Source organism: Cucurbita pepo, chromosome LG08 (assembly GCF_002806865.2).
Source record: "Cucurbita pepo subsp. pepo cultivar mu-cu-16 chromosome LG08, ASM280686v2, whole genome shotgun sequence".
Taxonomy (NCBI): Eukaryota; Viridiplantae; Streptophyta; class Magnoliopsida; order Cucurbitales; family Cucurbitaceae; genus Cucurbita; species Cucurbita pepo.
Window position 1 is genome coordinate 963,936 of NC_036645.1, and position 17,884 is coordinate 981,819.

Sequence of the window (17,884 nt, forward strand, 5' to 3'; positions counted from 1 at the left end):
AATACAAAAGTAAAATTTAAGAAATTTAAAATTTTAATTTATAATTTAACCGGAAAAAACATTTGAACGATTTGAGGGCATTCATTTTGATCTGAAGAAACATAAAGACTCATAAACTAATAGAACTTATCAACAGCCAAAATCTTCAGCAAACCGTCATAAGTTACGCCGTCCGATTCATCTCCGCCACCGAATCTAATCATCGCTACAACCTCCTCATCGGAGATCGAAAATCCGGCGAAATGCATGTAGCTCTTCAAATCGGCGACACTCAACCGTCCGTCTCCGTCCACGTCCACGTCCATCAACTTGAAGACCTCCTCCATAATCCCCGTCCACTTCTTCCTTCCGCCGGACAACACGCGCTCAAACTCGTCGTACTCGACGAAGCCGTCGCGATTCATATCAGCGACGGCCATCATGGAGCCTATAGCGTCTTCATCTGCGTCGGCGCTGTAGAATCTGCGAAGATCGTCAGGACTAATCCTTCCGTCGCGGTCGGCTCGAGTGCCTCGAATGCCTGGCGGAAATCAGCGGCGATGTCAGAGCGACCGGTGAAGGTACCGGAAGGGCACATGGCCGGAAATTAGAGAAGAGAAATCCTTGGAAACGAGAGGACGGAGAACGAAGACAACGCCAAGAGTTAAAGAGAATAAAAACCGGGGGAAAATTGGGGCTGCCCGCCTGTTTTGAAACTGAATGGCTTTTATGGACTTCTAACTAATTAGCTAATTAATTAATATTTATTTTTTAATTATATATATATATATATATATATATATATATATATATATATATATATATATATATATATATATATATAATTTGTTTCGAGAAAAAATACGATTATTTTGTTTTATTTAATTAAATGGAGAATGAACGAATTTGTGATATAATGTAAATATGCTTTTTCATCTTAATTCTTGTATTTTGTGACTTGTTTTATCTAAAAATATCTATTAATAACAGTTAATTATATGCTTGAAAAATATTGCTTATAATAAGTAATTAAATATTATAAACTATCTTATTTTATTTATAAAAAAGAGAGAAAAAAAACAATAGGTTTTTAATGGAAAAAATAGCACGCCCAGTGGGACTCGAACCCACAATCGCCTGATTAGAAGTCAGACGCCTTATCCATTAGGCCATGGGCGCTTATTGTTATTATCATTCAGATAATTTTATTTATCGTATTTATAAATTGAACCCTAATTTTGACTCACACTCCTATAAATAACGGTAGTACTACCTCAAGTGATTCCAATTTTCTCCGGAAGTGCGAAGCCTTCTCATCTGTTTCTTGAGTTTTCATCATTTTGATTTTGCATCCATTTCAATGCCTCTGACGATGAATCCATTAATTCTTTCATGAATTAGTGGAGATTTCGTATCCTGTGGATGGAGAGGCAGAAATTTGTTGCAGGAATGTTGAGTTACTTCGCCTTCGATATTCGCCCGGGCGCAGTGAATTAAAGCCTGCTAAATATCTTCGCTATTCCATTATTCTTCGTAATCGTTTGTTGCTACTTGCTTCGTTTTATTATTTTGGTTTCATTCTGAGAAGCCTTTGCTATGAATTGTTGATCTGTGTTCCTGTGCTTTTGTATTTTGAATCTGCTCTCTCTCTCTCTCTCTCTCTCTCTCTATGCGGCTCCTGTGATGGCATGAAATCTTTGAGAACTGATAGTCTAATTTTGATGACAATCACAAGCATATTATCTGAGGAGTCCATCTTTGAGAACCGATAGTCTATTTTTGGTTTTGTTTTTTGTTTTTCAACATTTCTTGTGGATTTTAAGCTCTTCATTTTGGTTTTGCTTGTTGATTTGAAGTGATGAACATGCACTGGGCTCTGAGGAGATGCAAAAGCTTCATTTGATGGATAATGCGGCCTAGAAAACCATGTCTGATCTCCATATTTACTAAATCTGTTAATTAATCATATTTTTTCTTTAAACTATAATTGTAATCATATTATTTTGGTGAATCAAGTTTTCTTGTTTGTTTTTTAGATTTACCAATTACAATTGTTTCGATTCAGTATAGTTCAAGAATCTTATGATTTGAAATGTGTGAAAAATGATTTTAGATTTTTTTATTCATAATGAAAAATTATTTTAAATAAACTCAATTGAAAATTTGTGTTGTTTGGTAGTTTGGGCGAGCGTAAATCTCAACTATAATATTTCTTGAGAATCTTAACATAGATTGAACCTATTTTTGAACCCATCTTTCATTTAGATTTCTCGACAACCCCTATGTTTCCGATCTATTTATTTATTATTGATCCAATTGATCCTGCCCTTATTTATTTATAATTGATCCAATTTATATTTGATCCCATTAATTGTGCAATTTTCGATTTATTTATAATTGATCCTTCACGCCATATGTTTCCGATTTATTTATTTATTTATAATTGATCTTTCACTTTCATCGCCGTCTTTCACTTTCGCCATATGTTTCTGATTGATTTATTTATTTATTTATAATTGATCCTTCACTTTCAACGCCATATGTTTCTGATTGATTTATAATTGATTTCAATTTATTTATAATTAATCCTTCCCTTCACTTTCAACGCCATAGGTTTGTGATTTATTTATAATTAATCCTATCCTTCACTTTCAACGCCATATGTTTCTGATTGATTTATAATTGATTTCAATTTATTTATAATTAATCCTTCCCTTCACTTTCAACGCCATAGGTTTGTGATTTATTTATAATTAATCCTATCCTTCACTTTCAACGCCATATGTTTCTGATTGATTTATAATTGATTTCAATTTATTTATAATTAATCCTTCCCTTCACTTTCAACGCCATAGGTTTGTGATTTATTTATAATTAATCCTATCCTTCACTTTCAACGCCATATGTTTCTGATTGATTTATAATTGATTTCAATTTATTTATAATTAATCCTTCCCTTCACTTTCAACGCCATAGGTTTGTGATTTATTTATAATTAATCCTTCCCTTCACTTTCAACGCCATATGTTTCCGATTTATTTATAATTGATCCTTCACTTTTAACGCCATATGTTTCNATGTTTCTGATTGATTTATTTATTTATTTATAATTGATCCTTCACTTTCAACGCCATATGTTTCTGATTGATTTATAATTGATTTCAATTTATTTATAATTAATCCTTCCCTTCACTTTCAACGCCATAGGTTTGTGATTTATTTATAATTAATCCTATCCTTCACTTTCAACGCCATATGTTTCCGATTTATTTATAATTGATCCTTCAATTTCAACGCCATATGTTTCCGATTTATTTATAATTGATCCTTCAATTTCAACGCCATATGTTTTCGATTTATTTATAATTGATCCTTCAATTTCAACGCCATATGTTTTCGATTTATTTATAATTGATCCTTCACTATTGATTGATTTACGTAGTTTACACTCAATTTGATGCCATGAAATTTAATCATGTTTTGTATAGAGCTTTCTTAGCCCTTATCAATAGTCATGTAAATTTCTCATTTCCTATAACAAATATGGTCTAAATAAAATTGCATTAATTATAAGTATAACGAAGAGGATATGATTATAAGTATAAAATTTATATTATTTTTTTTGCATCAAAGACCACGTAAATGGGGAATTAAATGTGTTCAAATTAAGTGAAAGAAAATCATTATCTAAGTTCTTATTGGTTGAGAGTCGTGTTAATATATTATAAATAGTGTTAGTTAGTGGGCTGGTGATGAAAAGAAGATGACAAGAAAGTAAACTACAAACCCAGCTAGAAGAATTCCTCCATACATGTAATTCTGAGACGACTCCACTGGGTATTTATACTGAATGCTGCAGCACTTCATCTTCTCCCTCTCTTCGATCAACACATAATCCACGTACCTACACCATCCACACACATCATATTATTATGAACCCTATATGCTACAATTCAACAAAACTCTAAAACCATTGTAGCTTACTGCTGCGTAAAAATGGAGCTCTGGAATATTTCCGAGCTGTTCCAATCTGCATCTTCTAAATGATGGTCGTATAATAGCGACGACAGATCCACGAGCTGTTCTTCGAGGTTCTGTTTTATGAATCGGTTATAATGTTTAGAGCTTTTGGTTACTGAAAGTAGTATCATTGACATGTTAAGCGACTTACGTCCAAGTATTTCTCGAGTCGTTCGACTAATTCGTGGGGAAATGGTTCGGGCAAGTTGGTGGTTCTTTTAAAGAACTTCTCCAACCATACGTCGGTTGTTGTCTTGTTCTTCTTTCCTTTTACTGGTTCGCCAAGTGGAGTTTTTAGATGTTCTGCTGCAAAGGATTGGACAGCCTGATACCAAATAAACAATGATCAAACCGAATTCATCCAAGATTAGAATGTCAGATGTAAATTAGGTTACCTCTGATGTATCTCGGACTCGGTGAAGAGCTGAATCTACACGTGCATATATTATGTTCCTCTGTCGGGGAAGGAGGTCGAAAACGGGAAACATGATTCAGCAAATTGCAATGATAGCAGTAAATGAGAAAAGGCTGGGCAAATTATCTCTCAAACGCCAATCATGTTCGATGGCCTTAAGGGCCATAGGACTTTGGAGATACATAAGTTGTTCTTACCAATGCAACATCTTGTAGCATTTGACTGACTTGAGACGTGTTCGAGAATGGACCAAATGGATGACAACCAGCTGCCCAGAGCCAATTTACAACTGCCCTCTCATGAACATGAGAAGCTCTCTCATAAGGTGCAGTCAACCCACCAACAGCTGAAGCAAGCCCAGCCAATATATGACGTTGTGCCTGCGATGGATCGGCATATCTTCTGTGTGTTTCGGAAACATATCTACACCAAAAAACACACTTGAGCTACATTGAAAATGAGTCGACTGTCGTAAAAAAGGAAAGAGAACTCACCAAGTTCCCTACTTCACAAACGGCATGCTAATACTACACAGCTAGAGAAGTTGGTTGAGGACCGATGAAGCACCAAACTAACTGTTTATACGGGGCTCAGCATACATTTGTTTTTGTTTCTGTTTTTGGAATTTAGTTAAGAATTCAAATGTTTTGTCAAGAAAGATGAAACTCATTGAAGAGAATTGATGAGAAAACAAATACAATTTTCAAAAACCAAATGGTTATCTATATGCCTAAGAAGTCGAGCAAGCTTAGACTAAGCATTTTGAAGGTACCAAAATAGTCTAAAACCTTCCATGAGGGTAAACTATACACGGACTTCAATGAGACCACTGCTACAAACATTGGGACAGTCTAAACCAGTCATATAAGAGGAAGAAGAAAAACAATCAACGATGCGTTCTAGAGTAATTTTTAATCTATCGGTAATCATATGACTTATGGTGAGAAACATTTTTCGTTGTATTTCTATTTTCAATTTACCAGCAGTTCAAACAGGAATTCACAAGAATACGTACAGGAAGGTTTGTGTAAATGATTTCACTCTGTAAACTAATAAGATGATTGTGGATTTACTTGCATTCATCAATGATGTAAGTTTTCACTCACCTCAAAGGTATCTTCTCATTTTGATGCTCGAGTACTATGACAACATTTTTGCTTGCATAAACTAGGCTGTCATCCTCCATCATGAGTCTTGAATCAACGTCAGCCAATGATAGGACAAAACTGAAAAAAAGGAAACGATGGCATGAACTTGGATCTTAATGACTATTAAATGTCAAAATAGTAAAATATTCAAGTCATCAAGATTAAAGCTGATTTTAATCCTTACACTTCTCCCGTTCTCCCTCTCAAAACCCTCTTTTATAACCTGAGTTTGAGTTGCTTACACTGGAAGTATCCTAGTTCCATAAGTTCGATGCAAATCCCCCGGCTTTTTTTCGGTTTTCTTCACCTTCTTGCTAAATTTTGCTTGATATGTAGCCCAGTGAGGTTTGTGTTTCAGTACTGAATCAATTGAAACATCACTGTCATCCATCCAGTGCTGTTAGACGCCAAAATATAGATCATTAACTAAAGTTCACTGGTGAAGTATTTCAATCCACACAATATACTAACAACAAACCTTTATGCTAACCTGACGAAGGAAAAATTTATCAGATAAAGATGGATCAGCCACCTCAAGCAAACCTGCAGCAAGCACATCAGCGGACCTTTCCATTTCCTGAAACAAATTAACCAATTATTCACTGAATAGCATCAACGAGAATGCTAAAAATGTCCAATGGTCACGCTGTTACATGGATGCTACTTAACTAGTCCATGTAAACCATATAGTAGATTGAATTCCCTGAACAATATCAATATCAGGTAAACAAAATGGTCAAGTTTTGTATTGATAAAAACACAACAATTACTTCTCTAAGGATAGCTCCATCCAAATACGTCTTGGTATGAACATGAAAACGACCATCATTCTTTGTTTCCTGTAGGGAATGGCTTCGCATTGCTTTTGAAACAGCTATGGCCAGCTTTTCATGACGATGTAATAAATGTGCACCACCAATTATCACTACTTCTTGCCCAGCATGAACCATCTTTTTAACCTGAAATAACGTGAAACACTTACATGAAGAGGTTTGTGTTCTATATCAAACCATAAACCCAAATGTAGAGGATGTTAACATTCCGTATTAGTACAATGAATAACTTTGTTACCATTTATAACTCAGATAAATAAAAGTTTTAGCATCATCATTCGTAGAACTTTATACCATATTCAATGCAAGGGTCTTACCTCTGCCTCAATTGCTTCAACATTTATACTGTAATTGTAGCCTTTCTCCATAATATTGTATCGATTATGATTTTGCAAGACAATTATAGGTATAAGCAACCTTGTCATCATATCGACAGTTTCAAACCTACACACAAGGAATAAATAAGAATAAGACACTATTCATCAAGTTCCATCAGTACTCCTACTCCATGTGAGCCAGTTCTTCTCTAGGGTCTAGCCTTCTGCAGTATGCAGGCAACAAAACTAATAGACTAGGAAACATAAAATGAAATGGATGAAATGAGAGAACCTGACATCCGGGGCAATGACATGTTCAATAGTGGTTGATACTAGGGCAGCAAGTTGCCCCAAAAAATTATCATGGGTAGAATGATCAGTAGCTGCACCAAATCCTCTTGGAAATAGCACGTTCCTCAATCGTGGTAGAGTTCTAGAACTGACGCTTCCTTCTTCAGTTTCAATTTTTCCATATGTACATGGGCCAGCTGAGAGATCAATCACAGCATATCTGAATACAACACAGAATGTTAGACCCTAAAAGAACTGTAATAACATAAGAGAGCTCTAGTTACAATGTTGAACAACAAAGAAAAGATTAACATATGCACATTCCATCATCAAAGAAATAAAAAACAATTACACTGGTTGGGCTCAAAGACAAGCTGACCTACCACCACAGTGATCAGCCTTCATTACGATACCAGTGGCAGTGATCACAGTAGGTCTAATGATATGGATTCAACCACTTGAGAAATAAAATTAAGCACTCCACTTAGCTCCACTATTAACATCAATCACTGAAAGCGTGTGAATAACATTAACAATCACAACTTAGTAACTTCCACTAAGCTTGTCTGTGTTTAATGATAGTTCTCTTAACCACTCAAAACACATAAATAAAATTAAATTTAACCATTAATTTATTACAATTTGCAATGAAACCACATAGAAACAGCAAGACTCCCCAAATATATCTAAAAACAAACCATAGTTATCCAAATCAGGGAACTTTCAAACAATACCTGCCAGAGCCCAGCCAAACTTGAGTAGCTCCTCCTCCATCATATCGATAACGATAAATGTAATCTCCTTCTTGTTTTTTCATATCTTCCTCATTTAGCTGGTCAAGTTTCCCATGCATTAAACTATCAAGATCAATTTCTTTATGTCTGGGGTCCATTCTGACCTGTTAAAGAGACGGTAAAACACAAAATGAAACTAAAGCAACAAAGGATGACAGTAGAAAGAAATTTTTTTAAGGACGGTAGATCTTCACAAACAAATAAAAAGGATGTTCCATGAGACAACAGAGGAAAATAAAAAGAAAGAAAAAAGCACTTCATCTGACAGAGACAAGAATATTAAATGTAAAATTTATTGAAAAATTTATGCTTTCTCAAGGAGACAAAGTCACCTAAAATTTGTATTGAAAGTTTTGATGCAGACAAAGTCACCAAACCTTATCAAAGTTGACAAGAAATATGGCAATTGGCATTAGTCTATCCCTCTCAGCAGTAGCATATCCCTCATTCTCCGTGTCAAATATATAGGAATATAACTTCTGAAACACAGGTTCAACTGCTGTTGCTTCAACCTCAAACAAAGGAACATCCCTTCCAAAATCAGTCTGGAAATGTATGTGTACAAAAATAAATGTTAACAAACTTCCCCAAAACTACATATAAAAGAATATTTAAAAAAAAATTAAAAAAAATAAAAAAAGAGGAAGAAGAAGAAGAAAATAGCAGCACAAAGCTTTATTTGCACCTCTCTTGCAGTTCCAGCAGGAATCATGGTCTCCTTCAGCGCTTTCTCAAGAGCTATCAATTCAGCCTGACCTGCCTGTAGCAGTGCAAAATATAGTAGCTAAACTAAAGAGCTTTTTGTACAAAAATACAATATTCATTAAGAAAAGTATCATTTCAAATTGATGAGTGCAAGCAGATTTATTTATGCCTTCTGAGAGAAAAGCAAAGTGAAGTGGCGAACTAGTTTTTTTGCAATTGTTTGGGGTATCTAGATTTTGAGAGAATAACAGGATGTTTAGAGAGGCGGAAAAATCGTGTGAGGGGGTTATGAAGGGGGCTAGTTTTAATGTCTCCTTGTGGGCGTCAATTGATAGGCTCTTTTGTAATTATAATCCTAGTTTGATTTGGTTGGATTGGAGTTCTACAGTTGTTTTTCGACTCCCTCTCAACCTTTTGTTTTTTGTTGAGTTGTTTATTGTACGGTCTTGTATCTCTTTCATTTTTCTCAATGAATCCCCACTTTTTTGTCCTTGACAAAGGAGATGAGGTTCTTCACTAAGTTCAAAAGAAAGAAATAAAAAGAGTTTCTCTATGACCTCCTCCATTTGAGTATGAATTATCTTATCCCATTTGGAAGTATATCATCACATAATTATCTATGACTATTTCTATCTCTATAACAACCACTTGATGTAAAGGGGAGGAAAATGGAAGTGGGAAAATAATCACGGGAAGGATTCCTTTTCGGATAACAGGAACTATAACTGGTATTCCTATCATCCGTTGTTCAAGACCTTTGATCTCTACCCAAATGATGAAAGAAAATGGGATCACTTCTTATGGACACGTTAAGAATGGTTCTGATCTAGTTCATGGTCTATCTAGGCGTAGAAAGCACTCTAGTGGTACCTATGCTAATTTTGGCAGACCATGCTAAATATAATGGATAGGGAAAAGACCCTAAAAGATGAAATATGTTACAATGGAAGTAGGACTTACCAAGCATGCTTGTATTTAATCAATAAAAATAAAGATATAACTTTCGGGAAGTTATCAGTTCAAAAACATGAAGTCAAGTGCAAAGGGAGCTATAGTCTAATAAATATAAATCAAAGTCTTGTAAGAGTGTGAGTTACTTAACAAAATAAAAATGAAACTTACAGGAAATGCATTATATACGATATGATGTTCAATGTCAATGGGCTCGCCAGTCTCGAGACATGATGGCCTATGAGACGGGAAGCAGTCTCTAAGAAACTCTTGTAGCTTGTGTGAATCTACGAAGTACCGGTAGGCTCCATCGCCATTTAAACCAATAAGGATAATGTTCACTTCAAGTGGAACCTGAAAGGGAACCTGTGTAATGCTTTTATTAGTTTCTACATGAGCAGTAGAGAACCTATACATTGAAATGAGTTTGTCAATCATAATCAAACATGTTCTAATTTTTTAGCTATTTTTGTAAATGGGTAATATGCATCATAATATTTCATAGTTCACAAGTTATGAAGAACCAAGGCAACTAGCAATAAAAAGTTAACGAAAAATTACAAGTCCTTACACGTCGAAACTCACTAAGAGGTATAGGTCAATCCATGCTGATGTCAAAGGACTAAAATAAACAAGTCAAGACTACCGAAGCATGATCATAAGATCACAAAAGATGATCAAGGTCACCGCTACTCCCTTACAAAGGATAACAACAATGCAGACCTATCAACGAGGATAACCTTCCCACAATTCGACAAATGGATTCAAATGTGAGTCCATAGCTCGATTCCATGAACAGCATTCCTCCATGATAGCCAAAGATTGTACGTACTCGAGTTTGATCGACAGCAATAATGCCTTCAATCGAAAACACTGAGGAGGAAAGAAGAGAGAGAGAGCACATAACGCGCAAATCTGAAACTCTCTATTCCTCCTAATCATTCTAACGTCGTTCAATAGCGAGCGCGACAAAGATAATCTAATCATGGCCACTGCATTTCATTCGAGTAAACGATTACAGAATCAAGGATGCGGAATCATGGTATGGAAGAATATACAGCAAGAGAAATACCTCAGCTCGTGAATGAAGCATGCGACGAACATCATGTCGAACACTATCTCGGACGGTATGGAAGGCTCCGTGATGCCAGTGAGGGTGTCCCAGATCTCTCCTGAAAGCTTGAGCTTCCGACTCCAATGGAACTGCAAGCAATACGAAAACAAAAACACAACCATATAATAATAAGCTTGAGTTCAATTCTGCAGCCATGGAACTGAGAATCAACTGCAATTCCCGAATCCTTTCTTCTTTGACTGCTCGGTTTGCGATTGACGCTGCGATTACGTCTCCATAAACATGAAAGAAAATCAAGAAATTGACGATCAAATGTTAGAATTGGAGGATAGATAATTGATCAGCAGCAGAGCCAGTGGACGCGAACTGAACTGAGAAAATTCGTCGAGATTATTTATATATTGGTTATTTAATCGAAATAATAAAAACTTTATATTAAATTGTATTTACAATGCAACTTTTTTTTTTTTAATAATAAATATTAAAAAAAAAAACTTTAAATATATTTCTCTATTTAATTTTCTTCCGGTAATTATTTTATAAAATAAAATTGACTGAATGAACAAATATAAATAAATTTATTTATGCAAATAAATCAAATATAAAGTTAACATAAACAAAATATTATCAATTTAACTTTCTAAAATATTTTTAAAAAAATTATTTAAAAAACTAGTAAAAATAATTTAATTAATTAACTTTACCAATATTATGCTTTAATGAACTATTATAACATAATTTTTACATTTTCACCAAAAAAAAAAAAAAATCTTGTGAATTTAGATAAATTGACATTTTCTTTTTATTAAATTTAGATTTATATAAGGTGGGTCGTTTGGAGTTTGTAATTAAAATAATAATAATAATAAATTATTTTTTAAAATATTTGTCTGAGTGAACAAAAAAAATCTCTTCTATTTATTATTATAATGGCTCTAAAATTAATTAATTATTAACTTTTTAACCTTTTTTGTACTTTTATATATTATTTTAATTTAACTAATATATTTTTATTGACCACATAATGTACTTTAAAAAGCTTAAATACTCATAAAATATTTATTAAAAAAAAAACAAAAAAAACAAATTATCCACTTTACAAAACCTAAGCAAAAATAATCTACCCAAAGTTGTGATGTACATAAACACAAGCATAAACAATCTTTATTCACCTACCAATTATATCACATGGCTTCGACGACGACGACGTGTATGCTCGGAGCTTTGCTCATAAACAATGGCTGGAAAACTACACGAGTATATGGTCAAAGAAGCTAACCGATGTCGCCGAGGGCTCTCTCTGTTAAAGGGAGTTCGAGAGTGATCGAGAAATAACATCTTTCAGATTCTCTGATGTATTGGACTTCACCATTCATGAGCTTCAGAATCTTTCTGCACATGCTCAACCCTAATCCTTCTTGAGTCGCCCATCGCCCACTGTGAAACATGTCCTGTATCAACTCAGGAGGTAGACCTTCCCCAGGGCATACAATCCTTCATCATAGTAACATATGTTAGCCATTTGCTTATGGAACTAATGCTATTGTTGAAACAAGGAAACATAATAACTATGCATTTACTATTAAACTATTAAGGACTGTTGAGTGGGAGTTCGATGGCTAATTAAGGAAAAGATCGTTGATTTATAAGGAAAAGATCGTTGATTTATAAGTAAAAGAATACTATCTCCATTGGTACGAGGCCTTTTGGGGAAACTAAAAGCAAAGTTACGAGAGTTTATGCTCAAAGTGGACAATATCACACCATTGTGGAGGGTTCGTGATTCCCAACATGGTATCAGAGTCATGCCCTTAACTTAGCCACGTCAATAGAATCCTCAAATGTCGAACAACGAAGTTGTGAACCTCGAAGGTGTAGTCAAAAGTGACTCAAGTGTCGAACAAAGGGTATATTTTGCTTGAGGGGAGGAGTCGAGCCTTGATTAAGAGGAGGTTGTTCGAGGACTCTATAGGCCTCAGGGGAGGCTAGCCTAGAAGGAATAGTCAAAAGTGACTCAAGTGTCGAACAAATGGTGTATTTTGTTCAAGGGCTCCAAAAAAAAGAGTCAAATCTCGATTAGGGGGGGTTGTTCGAGGACTACATAGGTCTCAGGGGAGGCTAGCCTCGAAAATGTAGTCAAAAGTGACCTAAGTGTCGAACAAATGGTGTATTGTGTTTGAGGGCTCCAAAAAACGGAGTCGAGCCTCGATTAAGGGGAGATTGCTCGAGACTCTATGGTATACTTTGTTCGAGAGAAGAATTGTTGGGAGGGAGTCCCACATTGGCTAATTAAGGAAAGATCACGGGTTTATAAGTAAGTAATACCATCTCCATTGGTATGAGGCTTGTTGGGGAAACCAAAAGCAAAGCCACGAGAATTTATGCTCGAAGTGAACAATATCATACCATTGTAGAGGTTCGTGATTTTTAACATCTACATCATGTTCTTTTTGTTCAACTTCCAATATCTTCAGCTCAAACATATTGGGAAGAATGATTGAACATTAAAGTACCTGAATTCGGTGCGTGCGAGACGAAGTCGATCCGAGTTTTGCTTCAGGAATGGACAGACACGTAATTCTACCCAGCCTTCCGGAGACGGTGCGTAACGCACCATGTTCAACAAGAAATCAGCTAAGACCTGTTGAATTCTCACTTGATCGCCATATACAGCCATAGTCTTTACTTCTTCTGGTATATCACGAACCAGTTGTAAGTTTCTTTCTCTGAGTAGTAACATCGCTTGACTAACAACAGCATTAATAACACTTCCCAGTAAGAACTCCCCCTTCTCAATCTCCATTGTACTGATTCCAAAACAAATCAGAAAATTAGCTACTCTTCTCGAGACATGTTATTGCCAAATGAGAATGGTTTACATAAATCCAAAAAAGCAGGGGAGAAAGGTAGCAAGATCGAGCCTAAAATAAACAATTTAGCATAAAAATTACTATGATTGTAACCATCTAAGCCCACTGCTAGCCGATATTGTCCGCTTTGGCCTCTTACATATGGTTGTCAGTCTCATGGTTTTAAAATGCGTCTACTAGGGAGAGTTTTCCACACCCTTATAAGAAATGTTTCGTTCCCCTTCCAACTGATGTGGGATCTCACAATCCACCCCCTCTTAGGGGCCAGCGTCTCCACTGGCACACCGCTCGGTGTCTGACTCTGATATCATTTGTAACAGCCCAAGCCCACCGCTAGCAGATACTGTCCGTTTTGGCTCCTTACATATCATCATCAACCTCACGGTTTTAAAATGCGTCTACTAGGGAGAGATTTCCACACCCTTATAAGAAATGAAATGTTTTGTTCCCCTCTCCAATCGATGTGAGGCCTCACAATCCACCCCTCTTGGGGGCCAGCGTCCTCGCTGGCACACCACCCGATGTCTAGCTCTGATACCATTTGTAAGAGCCCAAACCCACTGCTAGCAGATATAATCCGTTTTGGCCCTTTATGTATCGTCGTCAGCCTCATGCCTTTAAAACGCGTCTACTAGGGAGAGGCTACCACACCCTTATAAGGAATGTTTCGTTCCCCTCTCCAACCAATGTGGGACCTCACAATCCACCCCCTCGTGGGGGCCAGTGTCCTCACTGACACACTGCCCGGTGTCTGGCTCTGATACCATTCGTAATAGCCCAAGCCCACCGCTAACAAATGTTATCCACTTTGGGCCGTTACATATCACCGTCAGCCTCACAGTTTTAAAACGCGTCTACTAGGGAGAGGTCTCCACACCCTTATAAGGAATGTTTTGTTCCCCTCTTCAAGTGACATAAAACCTCGCGATAATAGACAGATAATTGTTAAAGAACAACTCACCCATCATCAATACTTTCCAAATCCATATCTTCTATAATCTTTAACATCTGCTTTTCACAAGAAACACTGGTCTCCAGAAACTGCTTCTGGTCTTCACTCAAATCCGTAGCCTCCAGAAGCGAGTTAGTAAAGCGTATACCACTCAAAGGACTCTTCACTTCCTGGCAAATGTAAGCCAGCTCTTTCATCCTTACAAACCGGTTCTTCTCCTGTTGCCTCTGCATTCTAAGAGTTTGCTGCAATTCAAGACTGGCAATCTGAACAAAGCAGAAAGCTCCAACAATCTGCCCCTCCATATTCATCCTCTTATTTGCTGTCAACAGAGCCTGCACATATTTCCCCTTTTTGTCATAAAAAGAAAAGGGGAATTTTTCATTGTTCTTCCCTCCAATTGCACCGTGCAAGACAATCATGAATTTGGTCAATTCATCTGGCCCCTTCAGTCTACAACAATCTCCAAAAACCTCCCCTACTAGCATTTTTCCAATTATGTCTTCTCTGGACCATCCGGTGAGGTTTTCCATGGCGGTATTCCATTCCGAGCAACACGTATTGTCGTCCGAAGCGAATATTGGAGGGATAAGAGGACTGGGACTATGAACAATGGCTTTATAATCACATTGTATGCTAATAAATTTGTCCATGAACACTTTTTGGCAGGTAAGATCTTGACCAACAAAACAAACGCCTACTATGTTATCAGTGTAGTCCCTGCTAGAACAAGCATTGACAGCCACAAAAATTGGCTGTCTTTGATCATCTGGATCTCGCCCAAATGTCTTCATTTTTATCTCTATATTCTTTTCTTCTTCACCTGCATTTATAAAACAACTATAATATAGACCAAAAAAGCTCCATAAGTAACTGAGCTACCTACCTTTTAAAGCCCGGGAAACGAGTTTGTCGACTATTTCTTCAGATTCTTTATACACGAGATCACGAACTAGGGATTTCCCCATAGCTTCCTCGACTGCAAGCCCAGTCAACTCTGCTATCTTAGTGTTCCATCCATTGATACAGCTGTCGACATCTACAGCAAAGATTGGAGCAGTTGCAGTCTCGATCAACCTGACCATTTCTCTAGCAACCAAGCTGAGCTCATCGATCCCTTGCAAGTTGAGATCCCCTAGTTGAGGATGCACAACTGTTTTCGAATTGATTGCAGCGTTATCCTTGAATGAATCTCGAAGAATAAGCTGCAATGAGTGAATAGCATCCATTTCTGCAGTCTCCCACGGTAAACTACGCGATTTTACTACTTCTAGAAATGCCTTGAACGAAGAACGTGGATGCATTCTTTGACCATCGTCCTTATCCGCTGGGTGATGCTTTGCGCCGCCCCACTTGATCTCTTTTCCTGTGTGCGATCGGAACCAGAAGAGAAAATCCCTTTTGGTGATATAGGCAACATCCATTCCACAAACTGCACCACCAAGCAAGGCTGCCCCTGGATAGCCAGCATCGGCCAAGCTGTCTGTACTTAAACCAGTTGAATCGCCATGGAAAGCTAGCAACCATTCCACGACGTCCTTTATTTGGGCTTCGGTTGGCGTCACGCCTAGAGGGTAATACTTCCCTTGATAGTAAAGAGCTGCCCCATCACACTTTACTAAGTCCATGATGCTTGGACTCTGAGTAATAATGCCAGTTGGGGAATCACGAAGAAGCATGTCACATAAAAGAGTTTGAGTTCTCAAAACATGTTTCTCAGACATCTGTGAAGCCAATTGCAATTCCATATTAAGTTGAAGTCCAAATGCTTGCATTAGAAACTCACATGCATACCGGAGAGGGAACGGAATACACCGAGCCGAAGTATGGTGGCAAACAACCAAACCCCAAAGCCTCGTTGAACTTCGCCCACCAATAGCTTCGTCGTCGTTATTATTGATAACAACCGCCATTGCTAACGACGAAATGGAGCCCATATTGGCCATATACTGAGAATGACAGCCATGGGGAGCACGAAGAGTCGAACCCACTAAGCAAAGAGGTTGCATAAGCCCTGCAGCCTGAATTACACGAACTGGAGAAGCATGGCAATCGACAATCATTCTAACACGGTTTTGCTTAAACAAAAACCTCGATGCCTGAGGAATATCAGTAGAAGGATAATGCAATCCAATGTATGGCTCTAAGTCAGGCCTCTTGCTTTCAGCGACAACCTCACCGTGCTCGTCTTCGTGAAACTTATACACCATAACTCGATCGTATCCAGTAAGCTCCCTAACACTCTCAACCACAGTATCACACAACAGTTTAATATCTCCACCAGGGAGTGCTTGTAGCTTAGAAATTGCACGCACTGCAAGCTTTTGCGATTGGACTGCCCCAGCAATAGAAAGGGCAGGATCCTCCGTTCTTGCTGGCTCTAAATCAATCACAATTCCGACATCAATCCTATGCAAAATAGCATAAAATGGCTTCAAAGAATTCTTAGAATGAACCCAAACAGGGTTTAACAAAGTGATTTCTCGAGCCCCAAATGCTTTCTCAAGCAAAATTGCACTATTGGAAGTGAACAAGTTCCGTACATCAGTTCCAATTGTGAGAATCTCTATCTTTTCAAGATTTGGCACTGATTGAGGAGTAAGACCAAGCAATTCCCTAGTGTTTTCACTATAAGCAATAACCCGAAAATTTGCCTCATCGATGGCTATCATACATCCAAAGGGCTGGATATGGCCGCCCCTTTGAATCATCGATAAATAAGCAGTAATTTGCTGCTCCGGCACAGATTGTGTCGAAGTTCTAATAGATTGTGAGTAGTCAAAAGATTTACCGGACTCACCTGACTGTTCAAACACTGCGTGAAGACGAGCATCGATGGTGTACTGCGCTACGGCTTTGCTGATGGATTCTGTACGATTAGATCGCATATGGCTCGTGTTCGTGTTCGTGTTCGTGTTCGAGGACTCTGCTTGTTGCTGATGCGAATTCGTCCCCCGATTACTCGAAACCATTTTTCAGACGGCGATTTACTTCCACTAACTTTCACAAATTCCTCAAATCCTAACCATGGATACTCAATTCAGTACACAGCGGCGCCGGAGCTGAGAAAGCACGATTCTCCGACGAAGAACAAGAGATCAAAATTCACAAAATCAAAATCAGTTCATAGAAATGAAAACAACAAAACTCTCATCACTAGGTGCTTAAAAAAAAAACTTGACGAATTGAGAGCTTTCAGTCGTACGTAAAAAGAACGAACTAGCAAAACCGGAGTGTTGTTTCAGTATTTGAAATACATATATACATATATATATATATATATATATATATATATATACCGAAAAAGGAGAAGAAAATCCTAATTTGTTCTTCGAGGACTCTTTTTCTTCTCTGCTGCTTTCTCTCTCTCCATTCTCTCTGTGGCTTCTCTCGCCTCTCTGTTCATCGACAGAGCTGTGTGCTTGTGAAATCCATGGAAGCTGAAAAGTCGGTGTTTATTTTATTTTATTATTTATTTATAATATATATAACTGAAATTAAAGAGAAAAGCTGGTAATAATTAACAGCTTTTTA

General features: G+C 37.2%; 2 protein-coding genes, 3 non-coding genes and 1 pseudogene across 7 annotated transcripts; 2 read left to right on the plus strand and 4 right to left on the minus strand.

The window, feature by feature from the left end:
- Positions 1-12: 12 nt before the first annotated feature.
- Positions 13-665, minus strand: LOC111801168 (annotated as a pseudogene).
- Positions 666-1,085: 420 nt separating this feature from the next.
- Positions 1,086-1,158, minus strand: TRNAR-UCU. Its single transcript has one exon. It is a non-coding gene; the product is annotated as a tRNA-Arg (tRNA).
- Positions 1,159-1,655: 497 nt separating this feature from the next.
- LOC111801230 lies at positions 1,656-1,730 on the plus strand. The gene has a single exon (XR_002816105.1). It is a non-coding gene; the product is annotated as a small nucleolar RNA R66 (small nucleolar RNA).
- Positions 1,731-1,830: 100 nt separating this feature from the next.
- LOC111801239 lies at positions 1,831-1,916 on the plus strand. The gene has a single exon (XR_002816114.1). It is a non-coding gene; the product is annotated as a small nucleolar RNA snoR118 (small nucleolar RNA).
- Positions 1,917-3,649: 1,733 nt separating this feature from the next.
- Positions 3,650-10,899, minus strand: LOC111801047. 2 transcript variants are annotated; one of them, XM_023685013.1, is made up of 16 exons: positions 10,526-10,899; positions 9,625-9,819; positions 8,483-8,557; positions 8,175-8,342; positions 7,738-7,901; positions 7,005-7,223; positions 6,713-6,839; positions 6,333-6,521; positions 6,053-6,139; positions 5,805-5,959; positions 5,521-5,640; positions 4,612-4,837; positions 4,395-4,454; positions 4,151-4,324; positions 3,964-4,073; positions 3,650-3,883 (listed from the first exon to the last, which is right to left on the minus strand). In XM_023685013.1, the coding sequence occupies exons 1-16, from the start codon at positions 10,721-10,723 to the stop codon at positions 3,718-3,720; spliced, it is 2,433 nt and encodes an 810-aa protein (XP_023540781.1). In that variant the 5' UTR covers positions 10,724-10,899; the 3' UTR covers positions 3,650-3,717. The 2 variants fall into 2 exon arrangements, with proteins under 2 accessions (XP_023540781.1, XP_023540780.1); XM_023685012.1 differs by having other exon boundaries at positions 6,041-6,139.
- Positions 10,900-11,573: 674 nt separating this feature from the next.
- On the minus strand, positions 11,574-17,791 carry LOC111801045 (phytochrome B-like). 2 transcript variants are annotated; one of them, XM_023685011.1, is made up of 5 exons: positions 17,151-17,791; positions 15,237-16,730; positions 14,360-15,173; positions 13,042-13,335; positions 11,574-12,022 (listed from the first exon to the last, which is right to left on the minus strand). In XM_023685011.1, the coding sequence occupies exons 1-5, from the start codon at positions 17,320-17,322 to the stop codon at positions 11,803-11,805; spliced, it is 2,994 nt and encodes a 997-aa protein (XP_023540779.1). In that variant the 5' UTR covers positions 17,323-17,791; the 3' UTR covers positions 11,574-11,802. The 2 variants fall into 2 exon arrangements, with proteins under 2 accessions (XP_023540779.1, XP_023540778.1); XM_023685010.1 differs by having other exon boundaries at positions 15,237-17,791.
- Between the last annotated feature and the right edge of the window lie 93 nt (positions 17,792-17,884).

Excerpts from the sequence above, each read along its gene's own strand:
- LOC111801047 (XM_023685012.1), bottom strand. The coding sequence starts at position 10,723 with ATGGCTGCAGAATTGAACTCAAGCTTATTATTATATGGTTGTGTTTTT. Across the intron at positions 6,840-7,004 it reads GTCATTGCCCCGGATGTCAG|GTTTGAAACTGTCGATATGA; the intron begins GTTCTCTCATTT and ends CCTTGTGTGTAG. Across the intron at positions 4,325-4,394 it reads GAGTCCGAGATACATCAGAG|GCTGTCCAATCCTTTGCAGC; the intron begins GTAACCTAATTT and ends ATTTGGTATCAG.
- LOC111801045 (XM_023685010.1), bottom strand. The coding sequence starts at position 17,322 with ATGGTTTCGAGTAATCGGGGGACGAATTCGCATCAGCAACAAGCAGAG. Across the intron at positions 15,174-15,236 it reads CGTTTCCCGGGCTTTAAAAG|GTGAAGAAGAAAAGAATATA; the intron begins GTAGGTAGCTCA and ends TTATAAATGCAG. Across the intron at positions 12,023-13,041 it reads CTCGCACGCACCGAATTCAG|GATTGTATGCCCTGGGGAAG; the intron begins GTACTTTAATGT and ends ACTATGATGAAG.